At 54.6% G+C, this 11466-nt stretch overlaps 1 protein-coding gene across 2 annotated transcripts in view; it reads right to left on the reverse strand.

Moving 5' to 3' along the window:
* The window catches only part of Unc13c (unc-13 homolog C), a 429116-nt gene that overhangs the window by 244431 nt on the left and 173219 nt on the right, over positions 1-11466 (reverse strand). For both annotated transcript variants that reach the window (XM_023724104.1, XM_004638987.2), the window contains 2 exons: positions 2684-2911; positions 1120-1261 (listed from right to left, as the gene is read on the reverse strand). In XM_023724104.1, the coding sequence (XP_023579872.1) occupies positions 1120-1261; positions 2684-2911 (370 nt within the window). The remainder of the gene's footprint in view (positions 1-1119; positions 1262-2683; positions 2912-11466) is intronic.

The following is an 11466-nucleotide window of genomic DNA, read 5'->3' on the forward strand; positions in this document are numbered from 1 at the left end:
GGGGGCGTCGGAGAGAAGACGGGGCGCAGCCGTCGGGGGCGTCGGAGAGAAGACGGGGCGCGGCCGTCGGGGGCGTCAGGGGAGTCGGAGAGAAGACGGGGCGCAGCCGTCGGGGGGTCAGAGAGAAGACGGGGCGCGGCCGGGCAGCGGGACCGCGGGGCAGACAGAGGCGCGCGCGGGAAGCCTCCCGAGGTGGGGGTGCTTCTCCACTCCGCAGGCGTCCGCCCCGCTGCCGCCGTCCTCACCCCGTTACTCGTGTACCCGAGTCCAGTGAAGCCTGAACTGGTGGCACAGGCGAGTTCCTGTCCGCTGCTGATGGACACGGGTCCCTGTGGGACTCTCTCCATCCCTCTGGGGTCCCCCAACCCCAACTCGCCCGCCCGCCCATGCCCACGGCGTGGCCTGCCCACGTCCAGACCCCTCTCGTGGCGCATGCTGTGGTCACCAGTCCACGCCAGGAGCGGCCTGCCCCTTCACCGTAAGCCCCGGGTGCTGGGATTGTTGCTTAGCGTGTGAGACTCGCATTTAATCTGTTGGTGGAGAGCGGAAAGAAACCAGAAGCCTTTAATTCCTGTCAGAAGTCCCCACTTCTGCCTGCATAATTGGAAGTAGGTAGGTATTTATGGTCTCCAAAAGGAAGAGTGAGAGGAAGCAGAGACCCCAGAGAGAAAAGCAGGGGTGCAAGGCAGAGGTTTAGAACGCAGGCCCTCACAGGAAAAGCAGCGTGGTGCGGACGCTCGCCATCGGTGTGGGCGAGCGAGGCAACCTTACCCGACCACGCACCCCAGACCACGGGACCTCTCTCCCGTCAGGTCACGGCGCCAAATTCCTAGTTGTTGGCTTGTCCTGAGTTGGAGATTGTGCTGTGAATCATTTTTCCCTCCCGCAAAGCCGCCCTCACTGCGCCCCTTGTTTCCATGCTTTCCTTCAAGTTCTTAGGGGTGAAGAATAAATAGCCCATCTTAGGACAGTGTTGCCTAAGTTTATACCACTAGTTTCGTTCTTTGTAAGCTTTGCATAGGAGATTATTAAAGTACAATTATTCCTTGTGTTCTGTGCCTGCCAGTCTTAAGTTTACTCTCAAATACTTGGATAGCTGCAAGTCCCTGGCGTACTCACAAGTAAAACTTCTCGTCCCACACTGGATTCAGGTTTCCGAAGATGGTTCTAGTTCTCCTCTTGTTTTTCCCAACCTGGACTGTCACGTAGGGGTCGCTCGACCCTGTCTTGTCCTTTGCTTGCAAGCCTTGGGCAGACACCACTGAAAGAGAACAGAATGACCGTCATCACGCGCGGAAAGCGCCACGGAGGCACTTCCTGCTCTTTGGTTTGCAGACGCGTGGCTGCTGCTTTTATTTGCAAAGACAATACCATTTCTAAGAGTATTTGATAAAAGAATGCGCGTGAGGTGCTGACGCCGCATGGTTTTACATCAAATGTCCCAGTGATCCCTGGCGCTGGATGTCTTCCCAGACAGCCCTGGGCAGCTGTTCGCCTCGGAATGTCTATTGGACTGTTTTGCTGATTTTTCATACAAAACAAGACTGAGATGCTGCCATTTGTGACAAGGTGGATATACATGAGGGACGTTACGTTAAGTGAAATAAGACAGACATGGAAAGAATGCTACCTAGTGTCACCCGTGTGTAATCTAGAAAGGCAATTTCATAAACAAGGCTGCAGTCGTGGCCAACAGAGTGGGGGTGGGGGAAGCCGGGGTGCCGCGCTGGCGGCGGATGCACGGAAGCACCCGGCAGTTAGCTGGGGGTTGGGCGCCAGGAGGCCTGCCCTGCGCAGGGAAGGAGGCGGCACCCCTGAGCACCACGGGATCCCGTGCCCTCTCACGCGGGGCCGGTGACGTCAGGAGTGCAGTTGCTAACTAGCTGCGTTCTACGCTCTGCATGCATGTATGCTTGGGAACATCCTGCCCACAAGACAAAAGAGGTGCAATCTGCAAGTGTAAAAAACTAAAGCTTCTTCCTTTAAAGGAGAATCTTTTTATGTATTTATTCATTTGAGCATCTTTGTTGGACTCGTGTCTCCTTCTGCCTCCAAGGAACCAAGCGCTACACCTGCCTGTCATGCCCAGTGCTCAGATCCTTGCTTGGACCTGCGCTGCTGGCACCTCGACAGCAAGAGGAGACTGCAAGTGAGCAGAGAGCAGCCCGAACAGATCCACACCCTGTGATTTAAAGGCCTTTTGTGAATTTGCAGCCAGTATTGATCCACTCATCCCAATGAAAGCATCTTTGCCTTCTAAATCCCAGGGCCTCGGTTAAGAAGCTTGGCTGGTGTTGACATCATTTACAGCCGCTTCAGAAGGTCACTGACCACGAGTGACCTTTGCTCAAGCATCAGATGCGTGGATGAGCTGTGGCTCAAATGATTTCTCATTAGAAATCTCAGCGAGCAGGTAGAAGACTGGCTGCGTTTGTAATGACCCAGTGGGGACAGTGACAAGGCTGATTTCCTGCAATCTCTGGGATGTTGGGGAGTACGTTAGAAAGACTGAGAGTGCTGCAGTGGTCTAGGGACGCACTGGGAGGTAACTCCCTGGCCTGTCAGGCACGTGCCGGCAGCACTGTGTTCTGCTGCTTTTACCCATAACTGCGCTGAGCAGTGATTTCCGAAACACACAACGATGCCAACATGTACCAAAGACTTTAAGGAAGACTGTTGTCACCTGTAATGGTTATTTTTGCAGACCACTTAGACGTCCCGTCCAACACACTCTGCTTGGCTGCCTTTGTGTACTGCACGAAGTCTTCTTTAGGAATCTGAAACATTTCCTGAATGACTTCAAACACCTCGGGCCTGTTTTTCTCCCTGATCTTCATTCTCTCCTTCATGGCTGTGATGATGGTCTGCGTCTTGTCCTCAGCGCCGTGCTTCGAGCTCTTTTCAGCAGCTCCTGCAATGGGAAATCAATGGCGGTGTGAGTGCACATCAGTTATCTTTTGACGGTGCAAAGAGAGAGAAGGAGAATGGTGAGAGGGCATAACCGTTCTCATTCTTGGGAGTCAGGGTGGCACTCAGGGAAGCAGAGGGGTGGAAGTCACTGTGCTGCGCACAACGGGGCGTCGGCCCTCCCCGGCCTCCTCGCAAGCCGATCAACTTCAGTGATTCCGAGTTCGCGCACTGTGACCCCAGAACCCAGGCCCAGGCGTGCAAACGTTTCGATGGATTGTTAAGGGAGTCAATTCACAGCCAGCAAAAGCAATGTGCTCATCTAGGATGTCACACTGCGTGTGTGTTTACACGATGACTTCCCAAGACAGGGCCGACGCCACTCAGTAATCAGAGATTCCAACACCTGGTTCTTCCAACTTATTTAATTATTTCTCCTGATGGGATTTACTACAATTAAATGTGTGAAAATTTGTCTTCTAGTTAACGTTTTCTACTTCTGCACATTGTATGTGGAGAAACAGCCCACAATGTCACTTCACATGAACGTGAGGATGTGGAACCTGCGGCTGAGCCCTCCCTGCGGGCTGCTGGCCTAGAGACCCTGAAGCGGGCTGGCACACTCCCTGGCCCTGCCCTCCCACGCTGCCAGTTTCAAAAGCTCCGTTCTCCTCGTCTGACCAAAACCGATTTTGACTTCTAGGGCATTCATATGTGTCGTGCTTTGCTTTTCGCACCTGCTTTGTCACCACCCTCGACTTTCCGGGCCTTTCTGTTGGCCACCCAGGTCCCTCTGGCAGCGAAGCATCTCCACAATCGCAGTTTGGGCCACCACACTCCCCAGCCAGGACTGGCTGTCCCCAGTGCTGCACCCTCCCGGTCGTCCCTCGGGGGTGCAGCTGTGCCTGGCGCAGCCCGAGCCCCACCCTTGAAGCTGCGTGAGTGCAGCAGGGAAGCAGAGCCTGTGTCCAGTGTCGTGGCGTCCGCTGTCCGCAGCATCCAGTGTCCACACAAGGGCCGCTGCAGAAACAGCTTGCTTCCAGCAGAGAGGCGACGGCACAAAGAAAAGGATCAAGAGGCTTTGGTGCTTGGTGTAGCTGCCCCGGTTCTCACCTGAGTGACTAGAAGAACTAACTTGTACTGTAATTTCTGAAATAATTGTATTTATGAATTTGGAACCAAAATATCTCATAAAACGTCTGGAGATTAAATGGGATAATTTATTTGCATAATCCTTGCCATTGAAGATACCTTCAGTAAGATCCTATAAATCTAATTGTGTGGATACTGAGTATAATTTAAGCATAAAAGCCCAGACAGAGGAGATCAACTACACTATTATTATTATTATTATTATTATTATTATTATTTAGTCCTGTTGAGACGGGGGCTCTCTGTGCATTGCAGGCTGGCCTGGAGCTCACTTCGTAGCCCAGGCTGGTCTCAGATTCCCAACAATCTGCCTGCCTCAGCCCCCGAGCGCTGGGATTACAGGTGTGCGCCACCATGCGCAGCTCAACTGTGAATTTTCATCAAGATAAAGTCACATACAAGGTGAAAGGACTATTTTATTGAAAAAATATTTAGAAGTATAGCATTTGTTTTGTAAGTGGAAAATATATATTCATAATAATGAGGATCTGAATATAAGAAGGTTAGATGACTGGTTCAATAGTGGAAAAAAATAGATTACTTGTCCTTATCTTTTTTAACTTAGGGCATTTAAACCACATTTAAATGAAAGCAATATAACAATAGAATTACTTCTATTTAAGCCAATCTTAAAAGAAATTCTAACAGCTGTACTCATCTTTTAAAGCACGCCCTGTGATAGCTACATATGTGCAGATTGCGGCCTTCGGCAGCTGAGCGGGCCTGCGAGTTTGTGACGACGGTGTGCTGTTCTCATGCAGAAAAACGTGCTCGTGTTGGACTAGTAGCAGCAGCCATCCGGCCGGCATAGTTGGTTTTAAAAAATGGAATATTCATTAAATGTAAAGGACAGTGGGGGCTCGGAAACATTATCCACACAGGGACAACATCCCAGATGCAGCCGGTGACGGACTGAGGACATTCAAAGGTTAGAATTATGCACATGCTGTGCTTCCGCAAGTTTCCAAGCAGCTACTGTTACTCTGGCTGTTCGTGTCCCAAGGGCTCCAGCAAGGCGTACCAGAGTCTCACGTGGTAAAATCTATTTTGAATTATTTTTGTGAATCCAGAAGAGACCAGCTCTACTGCATACACAACAAATGTTCATACAACAATTACTTCCAAACTCAGAGTTAGAATGTCAAGAGGTTTTTCATGCAAGGAAATCAAATCTCAGGCCATAAAACGGCTGCCTCTTGAATCCTTTAAGAATAATTAGGACAGCTTAGCAATTAACGCTGCAGCCGTTCACCTCGCCTGCTGCAGGAGGACAGCTGCTGCACTGCACACTCCAACACTGAAACGCCACTTTAAGGGAAAGCAGGTTAATAGGAACTTAGGCTTAAGCCTTTTATCTGTCATTTCTAGATAAGATGTTTAGGTTTTTAAAATTTTTTGCTTTTTACATTTTTGTTCTGAAGAAAAACTAATTCAACTTGGATTTATTCAGTTCAGAAGTAGACAGAAAGTCAGTTAATTCTGCCACTGGTTTACAAGGGCTTTCTTTTGCCTTATCATTTATCAAACTTACATGTCTGATTTTTTCATCCACCTGTTTCTTAAATAGTTCCATTTGGTCACGAGTGTCTAGCCCATCGGGATAGCTATTTTCCTGCAGCTTCACTCTGTTTATTTCAAAACCATCAGACATAACTTTAAATTTGCACTTATGGAAATCTTTCAAAACGTGTAGCAAGAGGTGCGGTAGCTGCCCTGGAGCACAGCGATGCTCCGGCCTCCGAGGCCCAAGGAGATAATGTGGAGCAAAAGAGCTCGCGAAGTATTAGCCACTGCCCAGGGAAGAGTGTCGTCGTGACTTCTAAAATCGCCTAACTGAAAGATCAGACAACGCAATTATGCACAAGACAACCACAAGAAAACTCAACCTTTGAGGAGCCAAAGTCCCAGGCGGGGCGAATGCTATGACCCCCCCAACCTGCAGTGAGACCCTCAGCCAGAGCGGGGTGATTCCTTGCACTTCCACTTACTAGCTCAAACATCTATTCATGTGAAATTAATTCCCACCTTCTCACAATTTCAGTGGTTTTTCCAAATGGATATTGCTTGCTGTGCCTGGTCCTTGTCCTTCCGATGTGTTTAGAGCACCTCCAAAGCTCATCTTTCTGCTACTCATGCCCCGAGTCCTCTCTTCTCAGCAACAGGCCCTACCCCACTCTTTACTCCAAGTAGGGGCCTTTCCCACTCCATGGCCACCTGGCTCTCTGTGACAGAAGGGGTGGAAAGGCAAACTGCAGACATGGACTAAGGTGTGGCACTGGCCGGTCTCTGGACTGGTCTCCAGCAACTGCCCCCCGAGCCTGCGGGCCTCAGCAGTGACAGGAAAGTGCTGCCTGCACCACACCTCCCCCTTGCAGTGCCCTGCCAAGTCTGAGCTCTGCTCAGTGTGGGCTCCAGGGTCCTGCACGCTGCTTGGAAAACAGCAGGCCTGAACAGCTGAGAAACCAAATCACCTGTCACCACGGGACTGTGAGGTGCGTGGCCAGGAATGCTTGGCTTGGCGCTGTGCTTGGCTCCACATGCACGGATCTCTGCACACTCTTACCCCAAGCCAAGACTGCGGGAAACCAGGGCACGTGGGATGAACAGCAGCACACTGAGGGGCGATCTCGGGAACAGAGGCTGCACTTGGTAGCAAGGCAGCTACGCTCACCACCATAGCACCACTGCCAGAGGGTGCACGTGGTGCCTCACGCTCACTTTGGAACTTTCAGAAAGCAACGCCCAGGGCACGGCGGACAGCAGCCCAGGTCACAGCAGACAGCAGACAGCAGGCCAGGCCACGGCGGACAGCAGACAGCAGGCCAGGCCACGGCGGACAGCAGCCCAGGTCACAGCAGACAGCAGACACCAGGCCAGGCCATGGCGGACAGCAGCCCAGGTCACAGCAGACAGCAGACCGTGGTCCCCTCCTCCCAGGACCGGTTCTGTGCAGCTGCTGCAGAGCCAGGGCTTGGATGCAGCATCCATGGAAAAGATCGAAGACAATCATCTTCAGGCAGAACACAGGTGCCCAGAGGTTGAGGGTGACACAGCATGGCAGAGGGAGACACCAAGGCTGATGGCGAGGTCTGTCCTCTACAGCTCATGTGCCGAGGCTCAATCTACAGCATGATGGTGCTCACAGGTGGGTCCCTGGACAGTCTGAGGGTGGAGCCCTGTGGGGTGGGTCCAGTGAGGCTTCTCCCACTGCCAGGTGCAGCACAGTGAGAGGCCAGCTGTGTGCAGCGGCAGGCTGTACTGTGCTGGGCGCCCTGACCTCCTGAATTTGAACAACAGGTTCTCTGGCTCATCCTCTGCTCTGGTAGAATGACAGGTAAGTGAGCTGAGTAGACACAGACAGAGGTGAAGACAGAGGGACTCAGTGAAGGATTTCTCCCGACTGGGCTGTAAGGATTTGACCCTCAGTCACCAGAACTCAAGTACACTGGGACAGGCCGTGTGGAGCCTGCTGCATGCTACCTGCACTGAAGGTGTGCAGAGAGCAAGGCCAAGGAGGTGCTCGAAGACACAGGAATGAGTTTGAAGATCCTGGAAAAAAGTGAAGCATTTTTCGTATCTTGCCATCTCATGGACCCTTACCTTCCCCTGGGGCCAAGGGGCGCTAGGAAGGGAGGAGGCCAGCACCCCAGGGCTGTGCCCAGACTCGGGTGTCACTGGTCTTTGTCTCTCCAGGAAATCATGTGGCAGCTGGGCTGCTTTGCTCCCCAGGACATCGGGTGGAACTTATGGAGCAGGCGTGCTCCCGCCTCTGTCACTGGCTGCACACCCAGGTAACCTCGACCTCCCCTCTCCCCTACTCCAGTGTCCCAGAAGTGGCCAGGGCACCCGGCTCACCAGTGCCTCCTCCTTGCAGCAGCAGAGCCGCCCGCTTCTTGCCAAGCAAAGGACAGCTCAGCGGTGGGGCGGCAGGGACCACGCAGCACGGCAGGCCCCACACAGGAGCTCTGTCCCTGACAGGTGTGGGCCGGGAGCCCTCCCGAGGCACGGCAATCTCTGGGAGGTGACACCAGCTGTCACCAAGTCTGACACCAGAAACAAAGAGACTCCTCCAACCCTCCCTGCCCTCCGCAGCCGCCCCCACCTGTCCCAGCAGCCCACCCGGAGGCTGGGAGGCTTCAGAGCAGGAGGGTGCCCCAGCGTTTTGTGCTCCAGCTAGTGGACCTCAGTAGCACTGTCTAGAGGTTCTCCACCCATCAGAGTCAAGCCGTCTGTGGTTCAAGAGAGCAAATTAATAATAAAGGAATACTTGATTTAGCAAGGCATTGTACTAAGTAAACAAACTAAGCACAGAGGGAGGGAGAGAAAGTAGGAAGATGGTTGTCTTTGTTCTTGTCACATTTAATTACACAGATTTCTGCACAGCCTGTTAAAAAATAAACAGAATAAAACAACACTTGATTGTCTTAAGCACAAATTTTCTCTCTGCTTTTCCTTCAGCAGCATACGGATGCCAGCCATCCACACATCATCCGGGAGCTGGCCAGCTTCTCCAGGGACAGGGCCTGAAGGTGCTGCAAGGATAGCCCTTCCGTGTCAGGGCCAGACAGGCACAGGCAGGACGCTCCCTCGCACTGTCTCAGCACAGACAGGAGACAGTCTCATGCAAACCCCGAGCCCCAAGCCTTCTCCTGAGGCCCCCCCAGGCGCAGGAAAAGAGCCCTTCTGGCTGCCCTCAACTGGCTGAGTCCACTCTGTGTGGCCCATGTTGCCAGTGACACGTTTCCACGTGAACCAGGCCCACACAGTCATCCTATCAGCCTGTGTGGCTGGGGCTGCAGGCCCTTGCTGGACAAGATGTTGGCCAGAGAACTGTGCTCAGTCCTGGGCAGCTCCCTGACCGCATGAAGCCTGGCTTCTGACCCCTGGTCCTGAGCTGCGCTGTGGCCCTGGCCGTGCTCTGGCATGACACTGAGGAGGGACAGGAGCACCGGAGGCATGGGCCTGGCCTCTCACTGCCGGGTGCAGCTCTGTGAAGGTCTGAAGCTCAGCAAGGGCAGGAAAAGCACTCATGGGCTTGTGGGAGGCAGGCTTTCCTCAGCAGCCAAGGCTGGAGCAGGAAGCAGAGGTGCCCAATGGCGTGGCTGGGGTGGGCCCTTCCTCCCATGCCTCCTCTCTGGATGGCCTGTCCTGAAAGTGCCTGTTAGTGCTTCGCCCCTGGGCATGGAGGAGCTGAGAGGTGATCAACCTGCTGACCCGTGCCCACAGCAATGTGTCTCTACCAGGACATTTTCCTTGTGGGGCTTGGACACATCAGGATGGTGGCCTGTGAGGTGGGGCTGTGGAACAGGGCAGACCCGTAGGAGCCCACAGCACACACAGGGCACTAGCTGTGGATATAGTCCTTGCACCAGGGCCAGACTGGCCTCTGATTCCTGCGTCAGGAAGAAACAGCGGCCCAGACGTCAGAGCCAGAGGCCAGCTGGCCTGCACCTTTCCTCTTCCCTGGGCACTGGGCAGGAGCTCCTGGACACCGGGCCCTGTGAGCCGCAGCTGCTCCATGGAAAGGTGACCAGCTCTGCAGGTTCTGCCACCGTGGCTCCCCCACTGCCACCCAGGAGCCACACTCAGTGAGGCGCCCAGGGCAGGGATGTGAGGTACGGGGCCTGGTCTCTGCCTCCCAGTGAGACGGGAGACAGAGCAACCAGAGCGGGATGGGACCGGAGCGAGGAGCCCGGGAGACAAGCGTAGCGAGGGACAGGCCCTGAAGTCAGCCGGAAGCTGGGGCGGATGCAGGGGCACCCGCCAGGGGCCGCTAGCAATGGCAACTGCGTTGCTTCATTGCCTCACTTTTCGTGCAGCCGCCCAAGTCGCTCAGCGAAGCTAAGAAACCCCAAACGGCACGCTGCCGTGTGCTCCTGGGGGGCCACCCTGGGCTGTCACCCTGCCTCCGCTGACAGGACAAGAGGCCAAGAGGGGAGAGAAGCCTCCAGGGCAGAGGCCGCAGTCACGCCCTCCCGGCCTCACGCGCGTTCCCTCTGCTCCTCCGAGTTACGTTTGGAAGGAGGCTGAACACAGAAAGACATGCTCCTTCCTTCCACTGAGCTCCAAAGGTCCAGAGTAAAGCTCGGGGCCATGGCCGGTCCTCAACGTCTAGCGAAGCGTGTCTGTCCTGAACCATCACAGCTGGAACATCTGCTAAGATGGCAACGAGAAAGAGCAATCGAGAACCAATTTGCGAATAAGAGTGTGCTAGCCAGATTCCATTAGCGCTATGAGCTTGCAGTCACGTACACTGGGCCACAGAGGCTTGGGCCACAGAGGCTTGGGGTGGCTCTAGTGGCCAACATACTACACTGAAGATGTCTCAGAACCAGGCGTGGCGGCGTACAACTGTAATCTTATTGTCTCGGAGGCTGAGGTAGGAGGACTGCAGGTCTGAAGCCAGCCTGGGCATCTTAGTGATTTATCAAGAGCTTATTTCAAAGCAAAAATTACAAGAAAAGGACTGGGGATGATAAAAATGAAGATTATCCGATAATAATGCACCTCACAGGCTGCTGATTTGCTGTCCCCGGGAAGGGACTCTCGGGTCTGGAGCAGGATGTTCAGCTGCTCAGGCAGGACGCAGGGAGGCCTCCGTGGCCCATGGCCGCGCCCCGCCTGCCTGCGCATGCTCCGGTCCCGCAGCTGCTCTCTTCCGCACGCACGCAGCCACCACAGAGGGCGTCCCACCTGGGCTCTCTGGCCACGGCTCACCCCGCAGACACCGCGTCCGCACGCCGAACCCTCCTTTCTTCATCCTGTTTACGGGGCCACTGTGGCGCTGTGCCAAGTGCCTTAAGGTCATGTCAGTGTCACCCGGGCACAGTGTGCTTCTCCACGCTCGCTAATTCAGTTCTACCACATTCATTTTCTCAAAATCCACGCAGTGGCTCCCTACGTGGGGGTCCCACCTGAGCTCATGACAGCAAACGCGCCGGATTCCAGCCTTTGCCGCGCCTCCTTCTCGGCTCCGCCCTGCGGCCCGAGCTGCGCCAAAGGGCAGGTCGCCGCACGCCCCCCAGCGGGCCGAGTGCGGGCGAGCCGAGCCCCGCGGTGCAGGCGACCTGGGCTCCGCGGGCGGCGTGCTCCTCCAGGCCGCACTCGCGGGTGGGCGGCGGCGACTTCGGAGCGATCCACGGCGTGGGCGGGCCCACTCCCCCGGAGAAGGCCGGGCGACTATTTCAAGTTATCTGAACAATTCATTAATTTTTTTCTCCTGAGGTAAGGTACGGCTTAGAGGACTGCAGTTATCAGGAGGCAGACAGTGGTGCAGATTTTACCTGAGGAGCTGGAGTTCGTGAGGTGGCTGCGCCAGGCTGTCACATTTGCCCCGCAGGTGTCTGCAGAGCGAACCTGCTTCCAAAGGAAATGCAATGAGACCTTCTCGCTGCCGCTGCCGCCGCC

The sequence above is a fragment of the Octodon degus genome, unplaced genomic scaffold (assembly GCF_000260255.1).
Source record: "Octodon degus isolate 3935 unplaced genomic scaffold, OctDeg1.0 scaffold00105, whole genome shotgun sequence".
Lineage (NCBI taxonomy): Eukaryota > Metazoa > Chordata > Mammalia > Rodentia > Octodontidae > Octodon > Octodon degus.